We start from the raw sequence: 22,097 nt of genomic DNA on the forward strand, positions 1-22,097 counted from the left end.
AGTTTAATAATGTGATTGGTCTTAAAGGCGGGGTTTATAGTCCGTGATGTGTAAGTGTGTGTGAGGAAGAGGCGGAGCCACAGGATGTGTGTGTGTTGGGATTCATTAGGAGATTGTCAGTGTGTGTGTATCATCATGTGTGAAGCGAATGAGTCAAGCTTCAGAAAGTGAGGTATGTCAGTTAAAATGATTCAGTTGTGTGTGTGTGTGTGTGTGTGTGTGTCACAGCAGATTTGCCAGCTGTTTTAACAGAGATCCGACTGAAGAATGAATCGAGTGCAGAAATGGAAATAATCATAAATATCTGTCTGGCAGTTCAGAATATAGAAATATGAGGCTCATTCACTAAACTGAGTTTGAGTTGCTGCACCTGTGTGTGTGTGTGTGTGTGTGTGTGTGTGTGTGTGTGTGTGTGTGTCTGAGAGAGAGTGAGTAAATATTTGAGTGTGTCAGTGTGTGTGTGAGAGAGAGAGAGGTGTGTGTCATGAGTGTTTGAGTGTGTCAGTCTGTGTGTGTGTGTGTGTGTGTGTGTGAGAGAGAGAGAGAAAGTGAGTATGTTTCAGTGTGTGTGTATGTTTGAGTGTGAGTTTGTGTGTGTGTGAAAGAGAGTGAGTATATGTATGTCAGTGTGTTTGAGTGGTTGTGTGTGTGTGTGTGTGTGTGTGTGAGAGAGAGAGAGAGAGAGAGAGAGAGAGAGAGAGAGAGAGAGAGAAAGTGAGTATGTTTCGGTGTGTGTGTGTGTGTGTGTGTGTGAGAGAGAGAGAGAGAGAGAGAGAAAGTGAGTATGTTTCGGTGTGTGTGTGTGTGTGTGTGTGTGTGTGTGTGAGAGAGAGAGAAAGAGAGAGAGTGAGTATGTTTGTGTGTGCACGTGTGTGTGAAAGAGAGTGAGTATATGTATATGTCAGTGTGTGTGTGTGTGTGTGTGTGTGTGTGCGTGAGAGAGAGAGAGAGTATGTTGGTGTGTGCACGTGTGTGTGTGTGTGTGTGTGTGTGTGTGAAAGAGAGTGAGTATATGTATGTCAGTATGTTTGAGTGTGTGTGTGTGTGTCTTGTATCAAGAAGTGAGTTAAACCTGACACATCTCCCACACCTCCTCTTCTTCACAGTACACTGGTGTGTGTGTGTGTGTGTGTGTGTGTGTTAATGGAGAAAGTCATCATATTTATAACTAGCTGTGTATAAAACAATAGAAGTATAAATGCAACCAATTTAGATGAAACGCGTGTGTGTGTGTGTGTGTGTGTGTGTGTGTGTACATTTATGTATGCTCTACATGTGTGTAAAGTGTTTTGTGTGTACAGTGTTATACAGCCCATTCTCACCCCCAAGGCGTCACTTAACTGACGCCTTGGGAAGCATTTGGACATGCTTCAATATCTGACGCTTTAGGCGCCCTTTAGCGTCAGTTAGATGACGCCGTAGGATCGCGTCATGTAAGTGACGCTAAAGGGCGCCTAAAACGTCAAATATTGAAGCATGGTCAAAGGTGACGCCTTGGGGTGAGAATGCGTTGCGTTATAAATGCCCCAGAGATGTTATTAAATGTCCTTATGCTGATGCGAGAGTGAAATATGTCGATTTCTAACAGCTGGATGTTCGTCATGAGTGAGACGCTGCTCGTGCACGAGTTCAGATCTTCATCCTTACATGTGACCACACACACACACACACACACACACACACTCCACCCGGAGCGCCGCGGCCCCTTTAACACGCTCGGGCTAGTTTTTGTCTTTGGTTATCTAGCTGTATGAGTCTATGAAATATCATAAAGCTAGAGAACCGAAAGTAGAAACTAATCCACAGACTTCATGAACCGCCGAGGCGCGCGCCGGAGAGAGGAAGAAGACACGGGAACGAGCCTCGAGCGCGCGCTGCGTGTGTCACACACGCGCTTGTGCAAGTGCACGCGCAGGATGCACGCATTAACCTGAATTGCATTAGAAATGTGTGTGTGGGGGATCCACGAACGACGCATGTTGCGTCCAGGGAGCGTGTGTACGCAAATGCGCGCGAGCGTGCTTCACTGCTCACATGCGCGTTTGTTTCAGGTGCTGCGGGCCTGTGTGAGTGAGTGTGTTGTGTTTTGCTCTGTCTGGTATTGTTCTTTATTGTTCTGCAATTGTTATCAGTGGGCTGGTCCGGTGACTCCGGGATTTTAGCTCATTTAATTGTGTGTTAATAGTAAAACACGCAAAAAGTTTCACAATATGATATATGATAAGGAGCTGATAAGCATGCGTTCCCCGTATTAAATGAAGCACACATGATATGTTCTTATGAATGATTTCAGCTCAGGTTTTATGGATCTAAACAGACACAAATATGCATTATATCGGCCTATAGCCAACACAACACACACAAGGATTTAATCTGATATACATTAACATGTTTTTCAGAAGAGAACATCATGCTGTTATTCTGATATTGAGGTTTAGGTGTGTATGCATGTTGAATACTGTATATCTCAGGCTCTCAGCTGAAGGTGTTTTATGTATTGGACAGCTGATTATAGATTTATAGTTATTGTAAGTCTTTCGGAGGTGATGTTTCTTTTCTTCTTTCCTGATAATAATAATCAGCTTTTATATTCTTTATATCAAGAGAGTGTCAGAGAAATGACTTCTAAATGAATGTTGTTTATGTTGAAACATGGCAATATAGGGTACAGTTCCTCTTTAATTCGATGTATACACAGCTGGTGATTAATAACATATTTAAAAGCACAGAAAATGAGCATAAGATCTGTTGACTGACGGATTTACTCTAATGTTTTCCTGTCTCTCTATTTTAGTGTTGAGAGTGTGTGAGCGATGCCGAACTCGACACGTCAGGTAAACATCAATCTTTAATCTTTTTAAGCGCCACACATTTTAATATGCGTTTCATAAACAGCCTTATGCTACAATTTGCCTAATTTGGTTGTTTTATTCACAGTACATTTCTATAATAAAATTAGGATGTTAATGTTGCCTTTGTTTGTGTTGATGTATGGCTGCATTTGTGCGTGGAGGGTTTTGATTTCATGTCAGAATAAGTAGGTTTGTGCTGTAATGCATTCAGCCAGATTTATGGTTTATTATATCGCTGATATGAGCAAATCCAGTGTGTTTAAAACAGCAGAATGAGACTAAAGGTGTTTATATGAAACAGATCATGTGTGACCAATCAAGAGACCCAGTTCTGTCTGTCGCTGACTTAACAATTACCACAATTAACATTCACTTCCACAAACATCTCTTATTCCTAGTGCTAAAACAATACAAAATATTCAAATTCACTTCCACAAATGACTTCTCCTGACTGCACAACTTAAAACAGCCCAGAATTATTCAAATTGACATCCAGAAACGACTCTTTCCTCGTGCACAAACATTAAAATTTCAACGATTAAAACTTACTTGCACAAACAAATCTTTCTGAATGCAGCTAAACTGAAGATCAACTATACAAACAGTGTTATTTAGCACTCCAGAACATTAAAATACACAGAATTATTCAAATATACTTCCAGAAACAACTCTTTCCTCATGCACAAACAGCTAAAAAAAACGTTATTTAGTGCTAAAGGACAACAAATACATATCTAAAAAATGATTAAAATTAATTTTCACAAGTAACTTTTTCAGACGCTAAACTGAAAAGTGTTATTTTAGTGCTAAAGAGAAACAACAAAACGCACAAATGATTGAAATTCACTCTGAATGCACAAACTAAAAATTTTAGTGTTAAAGAACAACAAAACACTTCATTTTTAAAATTCACTTCAACAAATGACTTTTCTGAATGCACAAACTAAAAAAAATGTTATTTTAGTGTTAAAGAGCAAAACCCATAATTATTCAAATGTGCTTTTCTGAATGCATTCACAGCTAAACTACAAACAATGTTATTTTTAGCACTCAAGAACGATAAAAAATGATTCAAATGTACTTCCAGAAACTGAAAACAGTCTTATTTTAATGTTGATGAACACGATTATTAAAATTCACATGCACGATCGGCTACAGAAAGAAGAGCGCGTGTTTGAGGCTGGTGTTGTGTGGCTCCTCTTTAACATTTCTATGCAAACTAGAGGTTGAATAATGAGCAGTATTTCTGCAGGGCGAGAGACAGAGAGATAGAGAGAGAGAGAGAGAGAGATTCGGGGCCTCCACTGGTGTTGTGCAGCTGTGAAAAGAGTGGGCTTCTTTTTCCCACGGCCATCCAGACACAAAACACTCCTCGGCCCGCCAGGGTCATGTCACACCAACACATTCTCACACCCCAACTCGTCACATATGGACGCTTGGGCAGGACCCCTTGGCGTCATTTCTTGACGCACTGGGTATACCTTTGTCGTCATTTTTCAACGTGCAGGGTAGTCCGATAGACTTCTATAGTTCTCTCAACCGGAGCCTGTAGCGTTGCAATTTGACGTCTTGGGTAAGCTCACCGCAATGGTCTGCTGCGAATGGGTCGAGAGTCGAGACTGCAATAAAAATGAATAGGCTACAATAAATGATCTATGCCGGGGCTAGTATAGTGGTGGTGATCCAACTGTTTCTACATGTTTAAAAACCCTCACAATCTGATTTCAAAGTGCCCTCAGAATCTGATTTCAAAGTGCCCTCAGTCTCCGCAAAGGTTTAGCGGCTTCATGTGCAACCGCATTCATCGATGAGTTTAACAACGCTCATTGTGTTGTACAACCATTCATCGGTGAGTTTAACAACACTCAACTGCAGGTAAAGCGGCATTCAGAGGGGAGTTTAACCAAATCAACGTTAAACTGCATGTAGAAAGGCATTTAACGGTGAGTTTAACAACGCTCCACGGCGTGTGCAAGTAAGCAGTTTAAGCGTTTTCTTGTCGAAGGTTAACGTTACTGGCATCCATGATGTACACGTGCTTTAGAGCATGCAGGATAACGTATTTTTATCGGAGTTTTGTTTATGTTAATAAATATATATATAATGTTTATATAAAATGTATAATGTTTTTTAATTTAAATTTGTATTTTTTTAAAATCATCTAAATTAATAACGCTGACGTCACTGTATGGTGCGATCACGAGGTCCATTGCGATTTTCCACTCGGTAAGTAGAAGAGTTAATTTGAGATGGATACTATTCTTAAATGTACACATCAAAAACTATTGAATTAGGACAAGAAGTTGTGTTTAGAACCTTTAGATGTGTAAGGTGGCAATTTATTTTGACAGTAAATGATGGAAAGAGACAATATGAAAATATAGCTTGATGCTGCAAATGTGCAGGCCAGCAAAGTTAATTGAATTAAAGTTTTTGTCAAATTTTGTTGCATATAATCCTATGAAATAATCATGTAAGGCAATACTAGTGGAGATTTTAAGGTTTTCAGTATTACATTAGCACACAACTGTTATTCAACATTATAAATGTTCAGATGAAGAACGGTGTTGCCAGATTGGTTTGTTTTACAGCCTATTTGTTTAAAATCCACGCAAAATTATATAATTAACACCCAAACAAATCGTATAATTAATGTATAATTAATGTAATAAGTAATTATATCATAACTTATTGACTGATTCGTATATGAATTATATATAATTTAATTTTAGACAACATTTCTTGTCTAATTATTTTCTAAAATGTCATTAACAATATTAAATTCTAGTTTATTGAACTGTATACAATGAATATCACATAAAATATAGCTCATTCTGGCAACACAGATGAAGAGAATACTGGTGTAAAATGTTCAATTCTGTTTTTTCTTTAGGACCCTCAAAATTGGCAGCTTCTAAAACGAGTTTTATTCTTACACACATACACACACAAAACACACACACAAACAAAGGCACTTTTAAGAGCCACGTCTGTCTTGTTAATCTGCACTTATCAGTCTCTCTCTAGCTCTCTCTCTCTCTCTCTCTCTCTCTCTCTCTCTCTCTCTCTCTCTCTCTCTCTCTACATTTATTTGTTTGTCTGTCATCTCTTCGTTGTGAGTCTTTCTGTCTGTTTGTGTTTCTGCCCATCACAATGTCCAAGAGTGATTCAGAAATCCAAGATCATCTCATGATCTTGGATAACTTGGTTGATGACCAAGAACTGAAAGATGAGCTCCAAAGTCTTGATGACCTTCTTGATGAGCTGCAGGAAGAGGAGGCAGCAGCAGCAGCACCAGTAAAGACACCTGAACCGAGGGTGGTTTGGAGAAAAAGAGACAATACTGGAAATATCGTTCATGCGAGGCCAAGATCAAGCAGGAATCATTCAGATAAGGGTCAGTATTGTTTTTCATTCAAGATATATTGTAGATTGTTTAACCACTTATGAGTGTATATGTTACAATACATTTATAGCGTAATATGGCAGGGAAACAGTCAACCCAGAATCAGTCATTTGATTTTTTGCATAAAAAGTAGATTAATGAAAGATATCATTAGTCTTGGATTAAGTGAAAGACACATTCAGGTTAATATTAGATATTTCTGCAAAGCATAAAAAATAGTTTAATTGTGGGCTGTATTGACATTGTCAGGCATTCTTGTCAAAATGGTTAATATAACGTCAAATGAGATAGCCTGGTTACTATCATACTTAATCTCTTTCAAGTTATTGGTCTTGGCAAGGCTGTGTTTGAAACACTTTATTCTTCAGAGTGTGTTGTCAATTGCCAACCAACGTGTTTCTTTTTAATCTGCTTCTATATAAGGATTCATATTTGCTGTCATCATCTATATGACACCTTATATGCAGATAACCAATAGTAATTGGACTTTCCCCATTAGGGTTTGGAAAATAAGTGTACTAATATTTCTCTCTAGCTCTATGTTAAACAGTGAGCTTGCACCATTTTAGGTGGGCAACCAGGCATTGGGACAAGTTATAAATGTTGATTTGTGTTGTTTTTATCCTCTACAGCTGATCACATTCGGAAGACTGATCCTCCCTTCATTGCTCCTGACCCTAACTGTGAGGTGGCCTTTACTCCAGAGACTGTTGGTGTGTACTTCATTGTGTCACCATTAGCCCTTGTATATATATGTATATATATATATATGACATTTATGACATTTATGACAGTGGGTTAGAATGTAAATAAATGTTTCTACTTTAAACTTTGGTAGAATACTGATCCTTTCACAGCCAAATTGAGTACACTTTAATATTGTTAAAAAAAAAAAAAAATATATATATATACACACATACATGGAATGAATTTTTTTAATATTCCATATCATTTACAGAGTGTTTTCTACAAGATCTCCAACACTCACTAAGTGAATTCTCTGGTGATGAAGCATCACCTCTTGAAACCCCAAGAGATCCTCTTCTGGCTTCCTCAAACTGGAGCAAAAGACAAAGTCTCTTTTCAGAGAGGTGGAGGGCAGAGAGACCCCGCCTAGTAAACACGGCTGCGGTAAGGGAACATGTGGCAACACACATCTGCCAACAGTGTGGGAGTAATCCAGCGGCTGTCCGGTGTTGTGACTGTAGACCACGTCCCTTCTTCTGTGCTGAATGTGACGTCAGCATGCACACCAGACATGTTCTTCACAACAGAGATGCCATGACTGCTGGATTCTTCCAACCATTGCCTCCAACAACTTACGTGGTGGATATGGCTCTTTCCCATTGTGGTAAGTTCTGGTTTGTGTTCAACATTTGTATAATTTTCAGAATAGTTAAGCTCATAAGCTTTATTATTTAAATTATGCCTTTTTTTCCATTATTGTTTTATCTTGGATTTATCTTCATTGCCAGTGATCTATTACAATCTCAGTCAATACAAATTGATCATAATTCAATTGTACCATATGTTCTTTTTCAGTCCGGCTTGTACCTGTGGAGATGCCTGACAAAATCTGTGGTTGCTCACCAGAGTCATTGAGGGTTAGTCCAGGAAAGACTGTTGCTGTGGTCACAATGAATGGTAAGAATGTGAAGAACTTTATTTTGTCCTGTTTAAGAAGCATCTTAAAAAATAAATATATATCCATACGTGACTACCTACAAGTTTGACATTGATATAAAACTTTTAAAGTAATGTATAAATTGTACAAAGAACACAAATCCTGGTTTACATTACAGTGGATGTGTTTTTGATATTTCCAGGACGACATGATCTAAGCATGCCCGAGTTAATTTGTGAGGCATGCCAAGCCACTTGGACTTCTGGAGTCGCTGACCTAAACAGAAGTGACTACTGGCCTGCAACCCTTCAATTTGCCACAGTTTATGCCACAGATGTATTTTTTTCATTTGAAGAAATGAAGATGGCGGCACCAGGACTGTCCTGCCAAGCATTTTTAAGAATGCTGAATCAGCGAACTGTCCGCTTTGGTCGTGTGAGTACTTAATTTATCTATCCTGCAGTGTTGTTGATATTTGTTGAGTTGTGGTTTGATAAACTGTTTGATGCTAATTTATTTGTTGTACATTATTAGCTGTTGGTTTCCTTGTTTTTAATAGACTGGCAAGATCTCAGCGGACAGTTTTCTGAAAAGTTTTTTTGAGTGGGAGGCTGTGCGATTTGAGTTGGACAATATGTGCAAGGAAGAACCCTTTAACTGTCCTGCGTGCACCCCTGAAATGCTTGCAGTTTCAGTTGATGGAAACCGCAAGCATTATCGTTTCAAGAATGCTGCTAGGTACTCCAAACTGTGTATCACATTGTTTGTATTAATAGGAAAACATAACTCTTTAATGTGTGAACCAAGAAATCTCAGATTATAAGTTATCATAAATTGTTATCCATCACCAATTGTTGTTTTTTTATTTTTTTAGATCTGAGGAACAGGCCATCTTTGAAGACGTCTTCATTGCCAAGGATGAAGACGTGAAAAGATTTGTGGACCACATTCACAACACAACCAAACATGTAAAATTTTGTAAAACCTCTTTCCGAAGAGTTTGTTTATGAGAGTCTTATTTTCATCCACCATTTTTCTTATTGTAGGTCAGTGGAAGAGGTGTTTGTGGAGGTGAGTGGTCAGCAGCCAGAGAGACCTCACAAAGATCTGCCAGCAAGGTAGACGAGGAGGGATTGGAGCTTGCGGTGTGTCGGCACGGTGTCCTGCTCTCTGCCTTAAATATGTATAGGGGGGAAATTTTTGCCTATCCCCTGTACCTGCAAGAAAAGCTGGCCAGTAGGCAAATCACTTTTTTTTGCATGGATGTGACCTGCAAATATTGGCCCTACCTCCAAAGAGTTGCGAAAAGCTGTCCAGAGCTCCAGCACCTTCTGAACATGAAGCCTTTCCTTTCGGTATTTCATGCCAAAGCCCATGATTTTAAATGTGAGGTAAGGAAATGTTGCTATATGATATAATTGTATTATCTAAATCTACAAACATCTGTTTTTTTTTTTTTTTGTTGTTGTTTTTTTTTAATTGTTTTTTTTTTTAATTTTTATTATTCTTAACCAGGTGAAATGGAGTGGGGCATATCAGGATGGGGCTGGTCTAACACTGGGGGAGGAGGTGGAACAGTGCAATGCCTTCCTCTCTAGGATTGCAGTGACCACAAAACATATGTCAAAAGCAGGTAAGGTGACATACTGCACTAGGTACATCCTTATATACTAATTTGGAGGAATATGGTAACATCTTATTTTCTGTCTTTGCAGGACGCACAGACATGCTCACTCTCATGGCCATGCGCTGGAATCAGCAAAAGGTTAACAATTTGGCAATCTCACTGACCCGCCGATATCAAAAGGTAATGACATCAGTAGAATTAATTTTAGATGTTCAGTATTGCATGTTAGCAGTGTATGAAGCTGTGCATCGAACATTTGGTTCTTGTTTCTAACTACTGTTTGTTATTGTAGACCACAAAATCTCTGCAAAGCCAGTTACAAAACCTAGAGACCATGAAAGCCCAATTGACAGTGACAGCGAGCCAATTGGAAGACTGGGTGAATGATGTAAAGGATTGGGCTGACGGTAAGGAAATGATTACTTGTAATACTGTACATTTAGTCACAAATAATTGTAATTGTTACTGGTATTGTAAAGTGCAAACCACACCTATTTCTTCTCAGCAGCAACAACAGCAACAACAACTACGAATGATGCTGATGCCCTGGCCAGCAGAATTGAGGTGCTGGTAGCCAGTATCAAGAGACGTTCCCAGCGTCTCTATAAAGATAACGATGGCAACAAAGGTCGAGCCAGAATCCGCCGCAAGATCAGGGAGGAGAAGGGAATCCTGACATCTGTTGTGGAGAAATACAACAGAATGGTTCCAATCACAGAAACTCTTTGCCTAGACACCATTTTGTCTGGTGAGACAGCTTGGCCATGGCAGCTCCCACACAGTGGTATGTACACTAGACTGTTGACTGCTACTGACAAATCTGATACATAATGACTTCAAATGTTATTCTGCAACCCCATACTATTTTAGAGGGTCTTTGAAGGTTGATGTTTAAAACTAATGATTTGTTTATTTATCATAAATGCATTCCAGACTCTGTCGATCTAAGGACAAAGAGAAGAGCTTTTGACATCATCATGTCAGTAAGAAGGCTTGAGGAGGAGCAGAAGATTCTTGTTGCAGAGATGGACCACCATTGGAAATCTCTCTCAGCTCGTTCTGATACCCTCAGAGAGCTGTCCTGCTTATTTTCAAGTGAGACACTCTATATTATGTATTTGTAATAAATTACATAACCATAGTAGCCTGGGAAAACCCATACAACTTCCGGCAAATTTAGATTTGCTCTGAAAGTTAGTCTGGCAAAGAGCTCATTCAAGCTCATTTCCAATCCGTCGAAATCGTGGCACCAATCAGAAACGTTGGGGCGGGCTTTACACGATGACAACAGCGCTAGGATTTTGAAGCAGATTTTGTAGCCTACATTATAAAGTTGGGTGCCGCTGTCAAATCACTCATTCGAATCAGCTATCGTGTCTGTTTTAAACGCTTTGAACGTTTCCTTTGTGTTAAAAACCGAGCAAAGAACAACACTCGGAGATGTTTCTCCGCCGCTCTGCATACGTCATCTCCTTCATCACTCTGATTGGTTTTAGGTCTATCCGCGATGTCCGTTGGTGACGCCCCTCTGGAAATGATTTGTCTATGATGCTTTGCCAGACCATAACTCAATTATGAATGAATGGTCTGGTTTCAACCAGGCTATAGCCATAGGGTTGCACCGACAAAAGATTGCTATTAGGGGGCCCTAATAAATATACACACAACAATGATGACTGTTTATAACGTTTCTAAGGCTGGTATTATATTCTTGTGTTCCTCTTTTAAGATTCGCAATGTGATCTAAGTGGAGAGGGTTTGAAAGGTCTGCACAGCATCATCCTCAGAAAGCGGCATCAAATCAGAGAAATGAAGGTGCAAGCAAGAGACTGTTACCTCCAAGTTTTGTCTGGAGCAGAGAACATCAGCTTTTTGGACAATGCATCATCTGATGAGTACGACAGTGACGATGACATTTCTGATGATGGACTGTAATCTACAAGACTGTAACACCTTTCATACTTGGACAATAGCCTTAACTATGAATATAAAGCATGTAATAAAATCTGCTATTTATCACCATATAAATAAAACCAAAGTGTAACCTCTTCTTTCACATACATAGAAATGTGTACATGCATGCCTCTTAAACCAGTCAGTGGTGGAATGTAATTGCATTAATTAAAGTACTGTACTGTGAGGTATAGTAACTTTCATTAGTTGAACTGTAGGGTGCTGTATAACAATTGGCTTTATGCCCAGCTGCACTACTTCCTGAACTTCAGCCAGCTCCTTATTTCCTGTCTGCCATTATTGGCCAAATTGATTAATTCAGGTGTGTCTGATTATTGTTGCCATGACTACTGAGGTCAAGCACACCTGAATTAATCAATTTGGCCAATAATGGCAGACAGGAAACAAGGAGCTGACTGAAATTCAGGAAGTAGTGCAGCTGTGCATAAAGCCCATTGAAACCTGTTTAGTGACATGGAAGAAGCAGATTATGAGGAGGAAAACCATAATGATGAGGAGGAATAATCATTATTATGATCACTACAGATCATTTGTTATACAATAGATAAAAAAAAAAAAATTAAGAACAGAATCCAAAACACGCAGTTACCAGAAAGAAATGTATCGCAACTAAGTAATTTTGTTTTTGCAATTACGTTAAAAAGTATAATAATGACAAGGTGAATAAATTGTGTACTGTAAGCACTGCAAGTATAGAATTGTACTGAATATAGGTTAATGCTTCCTTTTACAGTACTGTACTTACAGTGTACTTACCTAGAAAGTACTGGCTAATATAAGGCTAATACATGGGCAAGTGGTAGGTTCAGGGTTAGAACATAGTTATTACCCAGTGATTGTATTTACTATAATTAGTATATAGTATGTACATGGGTAACGGGAATGTAAAATGCATATTGTTACCGAATATTATATAGTATTGAATGTCTTCAGCACTGTTTTGCATACTGTGAAAATACAGTAAAAGACAACTGCAAAAGACAAAAAGGTTACCGTGAAAAAAGCCTAAATCAAAAGCATGTTACAGTTTTTACCAACTGCCTACACACAAAATCTTTTCATGTCACATGATTTTTGAAACCTCTCACTCAAAGTGCAAAACTATATGCCAAATCTTCAAACCATAGGTTATTTATCAGCTTTTGACTCAGTTTTCAATTGCATAAAACACTTTTTTTTTTCAAAACACTACACACAATTCTCTTAAAAATAAGATAGCTACACAAGATAGCTAAAACACAAAGACACAACCAATCAAAATGCTACACTTAGTTATTCACCACACTCCTCACATGTACAAACATTACACACACTCCTCACATGTGCAAACATTGCTTATGTACATGTTTATAGTTTTGTTGTATGCTATGTGTACAATAGTAATGTTTGGCCTAATATATAATTTCTGTTTCTACATTGCATTGGTGTTTACGCGTACTTGTTACCCCTCTCAGCAGATTACTCTCACTGTAGAACATTGTATTGAAATGTAGATATAAGCCTATGAAAGACCAAAGAGCTTTAGATTTAGAACAGCAGTGTTTACATGGTATATTCAAAAGTGTATTATTATATTATTGTATTATTATACTATTATTATCAAAACGTGTGTAAACAGAAATGTACACTCAGAAGAATTATTGCAAAATCATGGTCAGTGAGAGAGTGATTCTGCCTCAACATCATGTCTTCATGTTGGTCCGGCCGGAAGACCTTGGCCACATCACAGACAATGTCATCTCAGGCAAAAGGAAAATCGCTAAAGCAGATCCAGCCTTTAAAACATTCTCCACACCTTGCTCTGCTCTTTCTCATCCTCCTCCTCTTCCTCTTTGTTCACCACCTATTTCACATACTCTCCCTCTTATATTGTTACCATCCATTGTTTGTATCAACATTCAGTGCAACATTTTAAATCAATTTTGGAACTCTGAACTGACTTGTATTATGTGCAATTGGTTTGATCTCATCAATTAGAAATAAGTGAACAATTTTGAGTTGTTGTCTGTAAACGGGGTTAGTGTTTTAGCAATTCTGAAAAGTCTATTTTAAAACATTTGTAAAATATTACTGTATTTTTGTGTTACGAGTGCAGATCAAAAACCAAACACAAGCATATATAAATATAGAAAAGGTGGGGAATATGTGCAGATATAAATGTGACTCAATACAGTTTGTTGTCCATGATGAAGAGAGTAGCTATATCCGCCCTTCCTCCCTCAGGGGTCCTGTAGCACCCCTGGAAAAGCAAAAAAAAAAAAAAAAAACACTCTGCAAAGTCTGCAAATGCAAAGTCTGATAAGCGTATAGAAGTGAAAATTGGTAGGACAATTATTTTTGTTATGTTTAATACATAATGTTGAACAGAGATGTCTGGCATACATGGAAAGGTGTTACAAAAGCATTTTAAAAAGTGCTCACAGTGAAATACCACATTTTAGTCTGAATCTCAAATATGTCGAAGAGATTAACTTAATTAACATATTTAGATGTACTTTTGTTCATTAAAGATTGTATTTATTTAATTCCATAACAAAACGTTTTAAAACTATATTACCCATGAGCCTCTATCGTTGTGTCACTGGGACGGGCGCTGTAAATTGTAGTTCATTGAAGTGTGTAGTTACACTACAAGGTTAGGGTTAGGATCTCGGTAAAGGTGTAATATCTTTTAATATAGCAATACCTCATTGTTAACTGGTAGTATTATTGACGTCATAACGACAGCAAAACATAGTTTGCGATATGGAGCGTTTTTTATTCTGACATAAACGTTAGTCCAACCACAGCTTGTCCTGCTGGCGCCATGGAAACGTCAAAACTACGTCACACTTGGCCATTTGGTGGTTCTTCCGACTTTTGATGTACACAAATCCAGGATATTTATTTATTTTGTTGTTATTTTTCATTGAAAGAAATACGACTTAATTTCCATGATTATTTATGTATAATGTATTATTGTATAACGTAATAATAATATATGAGCGATCTTACAAAAATACAAACTCTTGATAGTTATTATAGCATTGCAGTATTTGTTTTGAACGGATGTAAATAAATCTCTTAATCAAATTCAAAAGGGACTAACAAACCCCCCTTCAATGAAAACTATATATAATCTAATAAGTAAATTGAAGCCATCATGTTCACCATGAATGCCCACTACCTTGTAGTTCACCTTAGTTTTTCATGTGATGTGCCAAAATATATGAAGACGTTTCTTTAACCCCTTCTCTTTGAAGAACACATTGCCCCCAATATATATATATATATATATATATATATATATACATATACACACACACACACACACATTTAGTTTTACATTATTTTGCTGTGAATAAATGCAAGGCAAATATAAATAGGTAATTACAATAATAACAATTTTGATTATAAATGTTAAAGGAATTAATATCTAATATTGTAATTGAATATTTCAAACACCACTACATTTAAGTGACATTATTAAGGAGTATTCTGTTGTTTACCAAACAAATAGATAAAGTAGACTTACCTAAACTAAAAAAAAAATAAAAAAAATTAATAATTCCTTTGGGAATTCCATTATGTCAAACTCCCAACTGCACTAATTTTCTCCCTTATGATCTGTGCAGTTCATGAAAAAGGTTGTTTTTTAAACACCATTAAGCAAGTAAACACAAAAGAGACTGGGTATTGTGCAAAAAACTTTAATGAACAAAAGCAAGAAAAAAAAAATAAAAAGAATACAAAAAGAAGAAAAAATCTGCTTAAGTCCAGCTGACTAGGCTCACGACACATCATGCTGAAAGCTGGTTGGGATGTGGGGAATTAGGCATAAAATGTGCGAATTCACTGGCAGGCTCCCACGTATCATCCCAAGTTTTGCCACTGTAAAATATCATAAGTGCAAAAAAAATTCATTAGAACACAGAGAAAACAAATCTAAATCACTGTTGGGTTCAATTTAGATAGTTCATCAAAATGTAAAAGTGTTTCAGATGCTGAAAGATTAATTTATGTATGCATGATAATACTTTTGTAATGCATTACCGAGTGGATGTCCTTGCAGGCTCAATAAATAAGCTAGTTCAGAGCTAGAGCTAGCCACTAGAGTACTTACTAGAAACAGAAACCATGATAATTATAATAATAATTTTTACATGTATATAGCACTTACATGATCACATCAGGACCATTTTATTGTCCATACATTGGCTGTCTGTCAGCTAATTTTAGAACTATATTAATTACTTTAGAAAGTACTGAATGTTTCAGCTCCTTGTTACCTACAATCCATTGTGTTAATCATACAATTCCAGGATATAAAAAAATAGAATATTCTAAATAAAAACAAGGAGGTAGATCATTCTCCCCTTGGTCTTAAAAATGATGGAATAGTCTTACGAGCATTTCAAATTCAGATATTTGTCTTAAGTCTGTACTAAGAGAGTGTGTCTGAATTTGGAATGCTCGGAAGACTATTCCATAATTTTTTCATCATTGGAATGCTTGTCGTAAAGGTTACTACCTCCCTAGGACCTACCTGAGGGATCTAGCACTTCTAAATGCCTCTACCTCATTGCTATTTGCTTCTGAGTACTGATAATTGACCTCACTCCAGTTTTTCAAAAGGCTACCTCGGAGGATGATTTACTGACGGGAACAACTACAGACCAGTGAGTTTTCTCTTGTCACAGAAAACACTGACATGAACTTCCACGCTGCTTGCAAGACACCAGAACTTTGCCTACATCATATTAATCATGGAATAGACTAATTTGCATTGCAACATGGAATTGAATAATTAATAAAACATGACTTACCACACAGTGCATGGCAACCAGTGGACTTTCAATTCAGCTTTCCCCTACACACAAACATGAATAATAATAATTTTAACTGTTTAAGCAATCACGGAATAGGACATAACATGTTGTATTATCTTTGAAAGGTCCAAATCATTAATTTAGAAAACTAAGCAGCCTAACAGAACACATTTTACCTCATTTATCCGTTCCCCAGTTATTCGATCAAACTGGAAAACCTTCTGCCTACTACATTTTCGGCAACCTGAAATGATGAAAAGACAAGGAAAGTTTATTTAGCCATGATGCCATGATTTGTAGCGGAATCTGTCCAAATTTATAATTTCACATGCGAGGTGATATGCAGTCCTTTCCATTTAGGTCAAAGTAAATTCATCCCTGTTTTTGCTAATAAAACAAAAATACAGGACTGGTTTCCCAAAAGTCCTCTTAAAGGTTCTTGTGCACCAACTCCGTAATTCACGTCCGAAATTTTCGCACATTACAAAATAAATACAACAAATAAATGTTTAGTCAATCACGTTTACACACTGCCTATGAAACTTTCATCTGTTATAAAAAAAAAAAGGTTTTTGGATCATTAGCAAGAATTTTGAATGGTGTTTTGACAATTCAGAGCCACCGAATGAAGAATACGTAAAAACGCATACCAAAATTTCAGAATCAGTGTGCAAGGGACCTTAAAGGGATACTCCAACTTTTTTTTCATATTAAACTATGTTATTTCCTTAACTAAGATGAGTTGATACACACCTCTGTCGTCTCAGTACGTGCTCTCAATCGCTCAGCCGTGCGAGACACTTTGATCGCACTTAACTAGCCCAGTTCATTCAATATGGGCCAAGCAGAGAAGCGACCAAACACCTCCATGTTTTCCCTATTTAAATACAGTTACATTAGCAGTGTAACTCAACCTAGGATGGTGACACAAAATAAAACGTTGCGCTTTTCTATGCGTGTAAAGTGGATAAATATATTGTATGGCGGAATACCACAGCAAGTGCTTGGGAGCACTTCGACTCGGCACAGTAATATCATCACTCGTGAAAAGTCCTCTCCCTCGACAGAGTGAAGATATTACTGCGCCGAGTTCATAGATATATGAACTTGCACTTGCTGTGGTATTCCCCCATACAATATAGTTATCTACTTTACACGCTTAGAAAAGCACAGTGTTTTATTTTGTGTCACCATCCTAGGTCGAGTTACACTGCTAATGTAACTGTATTTAAATAGGGAAAACATGGAGGTGTTTGGTCGCTTCTCTGCTTGGCCCCTATTGAATGAACTGGGCTAGTTAAGTGCGATCAAAGTGTCTTGCGTGCCAGAGTGATTGAGTGTACGCACTGAGACGACAGAGGTATGTATCAATTCCTCTTAGTTAAGGGAATAACATAGTTTAATATGAAAAAAAAAGTACTGCAAACTGGGTACCAATAACTGTTCGCTGAATTATTCCAATTCACATGAAGTCAACTCTAACTGGAGCAAAATTATTTAGTGTGGAGTAAGATGTACCATGCAAAAAGTTACCTTTTCTTCTGTTCTTCACACGTGGCCCTTCCTGACTCAAAGACGTGGAGATGGAAGAGGCAGACAGAGATGGAGGAGAGACAGAGCGAGAATAGTGTGAAGAGGTAGAGGTGTTTTTACGTTTAATTTGTCGCAAAGATTTAGAGCATGGCAGTGAAAGTGGGGAAGAAAGTGAAGGAAGAATAGATGTAGAAGTAGAAGAGCAAGTAGGAGAGAGAGAGGTTGGAGAGAGTGGGGAAGACAAAGGAACAAGGTTAAGAACAAATACAGTCTCCTCCACCGCCATTTGACCCTCTGCCGCCGCTTGATCCTCCGTCACCATTTGATCCTCTTCCGCCGCCTGACCCGCCACCACCTTTTGACTCTCGGCCGCCGCTTGACCCTCCACCGCCGCTTGACCCTCCACAGCCATTTGACCCCCCGCCGCTGTTTGACCCTCCGTCACCATTTGATCCTCCGCCGCCGCTTGATCCTCCGTCACCATTTGATCCTCTGCCGCCGCTTGACCCTCCGCAACCTTTTGACCCTCCGCCGCCGCTTGATCCTCCGCCACCATTTGACCCTCTGCTGCCGCTTGATCCTCCGCCACCATTTGACCCTCCGCTGCCGCTTGATCCTCCACCACAATTTGACCCTCCGCTGCCGCTTGATCCTCCACCACAATTTGACCCTCCGCTGCCGCTTGATCCTCCGCCACCATTTGACCCTCCGCCGCCCCTTGATCCTCCGCCGCCACTTTATCCGACGCTTGGTCCTCCGCTGCCGCTCGACCCTCTGCCGCCGCTCGACCCTCTGCTGCTTGACTCTCCGGTTGCTGTGCTAAGGAGGTTGCTATAATACAAGTTTACTTTAATTTAAAACCTGAACATATTAACAAAGAAATATACATGTATCTTAAAATATTCATAATTGCAAAACCAAAACATTACTTACATTTTGTCAAGATAAATTCATAGGCCCTCCGCATTTTATCCAAAAGAGTTTTAGTGACAGGAGTGGGGTGCAGATGGGTAATTATATCTGCAACCCATTTATTTGAAGCCCTTTTGTCTGGCTTGCCAATAAATAATATTGGCTTGTACCCCACAGCTTCAAGTTTACTCACCTGAAATGAACAAAAGCAGTTATCACACATTAGTTAAACCCACTGAATTATTAGAAACTTTAGTACTATATAAAGCAATTTTATTTTAAAAACATTTGATGGAGTTGGAGTACAATGCAAGAAACATTACTCTTAAACTGTACAATCAATGGCCAGTTTCAGATAAGGCCAGAGGTACTCTGCAGTTTCTGTCATTGCAATCATGCCTTACTTAAAGGAGTAGTTCACTTTTAAAAAACTTTTGCTGATAATTTACTCACCCCCATGTCATCCAAGATGTCCATGTCTGTCTTTCTTCAGTCGAAAAGAAATTAAGGTTTTTGATGAAAACATTCCAGGATTTTCTCCATATAATGGACTTCAATGGGAACCAAACAGTTAAAGGTAGAAAAGACACTTTCAGTGCAAACTGTTCAAAGGGCTTTAAACGACACCAGACGATGAATAAGGGTCTTATCTAGCGAAACTATTGGTCATTTAATAAATAAATAAAAAAGTTTACGTTTTATAAGCTCAAATGGTCGCCTTGCTCTGGTCTGTGAGCGTTCGTGACTCTCCTGTTCGAACTCGTTCATCAAAATGAACGAATCTTTTTTCGAGTCATTTTTGAAATGACCGATTGTTTCGCTTGATAAGACCCTTATCCATCGTCTGGAGTCGTTTAAAGCCCTTTGAACAGTTTGCACTGAAACTGTCATTTGGACCTTGAACCGTTTGGACCCCATTAAAGTCCATTATATGGAGAAAAATCCAGGAATGATTTCATCAAAAACCTTAATTTCTTTTTGACTGAAGAAAGAAAGACATGGACATCTTGGATGACATAGGGGGTGAGTAAATTATCAGCAAAAATTTTTTTTAAAGTGAACTACTCCTTTAATACTTCACAGAGAACACAACTTATAGTTACGCTCTAGCACAATTTGTAGGTAAAAAAGGATTATTCCATGTATGCAATAAGACTATGTTAGTAAAGGCCAGGTCACATTGGTATATATGTCTGATATGCAATGTGTGAAAAACACAAGCTTTCAGCTTCACCTCAGGTTACACTAACTTATGAAATATTAACACTTTTACTTACTGCAATACGGGCAGAATCAATTATACGCCCAGCATTTCTGCTTTTAAGCACAGATTCCCCCCACTGGCTATCCAGTGACACCACTTTTTCTTGGATTTTTTTTTTGGTGGACAGGCTTGCAAAACAAACATTGCAAGTTTTCCTGTTTGCCTGATTGGGAGTCTGGCAAGAAGGGCAGGGCCTGAATTTGGGCCTTGTCATGACTTGACAACAAATATACACAAAAACAAACAACAGAAAGAGAGAGAGAGAGAGAGAGAGAGAGAGAGAGAGAGAGAGAGAGAGAGAGAGAGAGAGAGAGAGAGAGAAAGAAACAGACAGACGTGGCTCTTAAAAGTGCCTTTATTGTGTGTTTCTGTGTGTGTATGTGTCGTGTGGGATAAAGAGCAGGCAAAATTGAAGGACCTGATGAGAGAGAAAAAAGCAAATCAGAATTGAACACCTTAATTTTACAACAGTATTCTTCTATTTGCCACATTGGATAGTTTTCCAGCCAATTGGTTGGTTTTAGGTCGCACTAAGTGTGATAAAAAGGGCATAAAAATTAATTTATATTATTTATTATACATTTGTTTGAGTGTTAATTATATAATTTTGCGTGGATTTTAAACAAATAGGCTGTAAAACAAACCAATCTGGCAACACCGTTCTTCATCTGAACATTTATAATGTTGAATAACAGTTGTGTGCTAATGTAATACTGAAAACCTTAAAATCTCCACTAGTATTGCCTTACATGATTATTTCATAGGATTATATGCAACAAAATTTGACAAAAACTTTAATTCAATTAACTTCGCTGGCCTGCACATTTGGTGCAGCATCAAGCTATATTTTCATATTGTCTCTTTCCATCATTTACTGTCAAAATAAATTGCCACCTTACACATCTAAAGGTTCTAAACACAACTTCTTGTCCTAATTCAAGAGTTTTTGATGTGTACATTTAAGAATAGTATCCATCTCTATTAATTAACTCTTCTACTTACCGAGTGGAAAATCGCAATGGACCTCGGGATCGCCCCATACAGTGACGTCAGCGTTATTAATTTAGATGATTTTAAAAAAATACAAATTTAAATTAAAAAAACATTATAAATTTTATATAAACATTATATATATATTTATTAACATAAACAAACTCCGATAAAAATACGTTATCCTGCATGCTCTAAAGCACGTGTACATCATGGATGCCAGTAACATTAACCTTCGACGAGAAAACGCTTAAACTGCTTACTTGCACACGCCGTGGAGCGTTGTTAAACTCACCGTTAAATGCCTTTCTACATGCAGTTTAGCGTTGATTTGGTTAAACTCCCCTCTGAATGCCGCTTTACCTGCAGTTGAGTGTTGTTAAACTCACCGATGAATGGTTGTACAACACAATGAGCGTTGTTAAACTCATCGATGAATGCGGTTGCACATGAAGCCGCTAAACCTTTGCGGAGACTGAGGGCACTTTGAAATCAGATTGTGAGGGTTTTTAAACATGTAGAAACAGTTGGATCACCACCACTATACTAGCCCCGGCATAGATCATTTATTGTAGCCTATTCATTTTTATTGCAGTCTCGACTCTCGACCCATTCGCAGCAGACCATTGCGGTGAGCTTACCCAAGACGTCAAATTGCAACGCTACAGGCTCCGGTTGAGAGAACTATAGAAGTCTATCGGACTACCCTGCACGTTGAAAAATGACGACAAAGGTATACCCAGTGCGTCAAGAAATGACGCCAAGGGGTCCTGCCCAAGCGTCCATATGTGACGAGTTGGGGTGTGAGAATGTGTTGGTCACACCGCTAATATATACCACACACACACACACACACATCAGTTCTGCAAATTAATGAGCTGTCTGACGAGAGAGAGAGACGCTTCTGTGTGTGTCACGCATCGAATTCTGATTGGATGAGCCAAATACTATATTGTTTCATAAACATAAACGATTAAAAGCAATAAGCCACTCGTGTTGCAGTGATTTTAGTCGGATCATCTTGTGGCATATTGCTTTAATAACTGGATCAAGTACAAATATGATACAATATGAGTTAATCTACTACGCAACGACATTAAACCTGAT

At 38.2% G+C, this 22,097-nt stretch overlaps 2 protein-coding genes and 1 long non-coding RNA gene across 7 annotated transcripts in view; 2 read left to right on the top strand and 1 right to left on the bottom strand.

Moving 5' to 3' along the window:
- The window catches only part of LOC148981519 (uncharacterized), a 46,642-nt gene that overhangs the window by 3,419 nt on the left and 21,126 nt on the right, over window positions 1–22,097 (top strand). The window contains exon 2 of the long non-coding RNA XR_016168417.1: window positions 2,795–2,834. This is a non-coding gene — a long non-coding RNA (uncharacterized LOC148981519). The remainder of the gene's footprint in view (window positions 1–2,794; window positions 2,835–22,097) is intronic.
- Window positions 5,059–11,547, top strand: LOC148981520 (uncharacterized). 5 transcript variants are annotated; one of them, XM_089131589.1, is made up of 14 exons: window positions 5,059–6,249; window positions 6,891–6,971; window positions 7,217–7,609; window positions 7,801–7,902; window positions 8,085–8,317; window positions 8,442–8,620; window positions 8,757–8,850; window positions 8,929–9,273; window positions 9,398–9,515; window positions 9,598–9,647; window positions 9,802–9,916; window positions 10,015–10,293; window positions 10,443–10,604; window positions 11,239–11,547. In XM_089131589.1, the coding sequence occupies exons 1-14, from the start codon at window positions 6,006–6,008 to the stop codon at window positions 11,442–11,444; spliced, it is 2,601 nt and encodes an 866-aa protein (XP_088987715.1). In that variant the 5' UTR covers window positions 5,059–6,005; the 3' UTR covers window positions 11,445–11,547. The 5 variants fall into 5 exon arrangements, with proteins under 5 accessions (XP_088987715.1, XP_088987716.1, XP_088987714.1 ...); XM_089131590.1 differs by having other exon boundaries at window positions 10,018–10,293; XM_089131588.1 differs by having other exon boundaries at window positions 5,060–6,249; window positions 9,598–9,689; window positions 10,018–10,293.
- LOC148981521 (uncharacterized) lies at window positions 15,157–21,065 on the bottom strand. Its single transcript, XM_089131592.1, has 6 exons — window positions 20,014–21,065; window positions 18,758–18,929; window positions 17,825–18,655; window positions 16,468–16,535; window positions 16,289–16,332; window positions 15,157–15,353 (listed from the first exon to the last, which is right to left on the bottom strand). Exons 1-6 carry the CDS (start codon window positions 20,212–20,214, stop codon window positions 15,263–15,265), a joined length of 1,407 nt encoding a protein of 468 aa, XP_088987718.1. The 5' UTR covers window positions 20,215–21,065; the 3' UTR covers window positions 15,157–15,262.

The sequence above is a fragment of the Pimephales promelas genome, chromosome 5, assembly GCF_988280905.1.
Source record: "Pimephales promelas chromosome 5, fPimPro1.hap1.1, whole genome shotgun sequence".
Taxonomy (NCBI): Eukaryota; Metazoa; Chordata; class Actinopteri; order Cypriniformes; family Leuciscidae; genus Pimephales; species Pimephales promelas.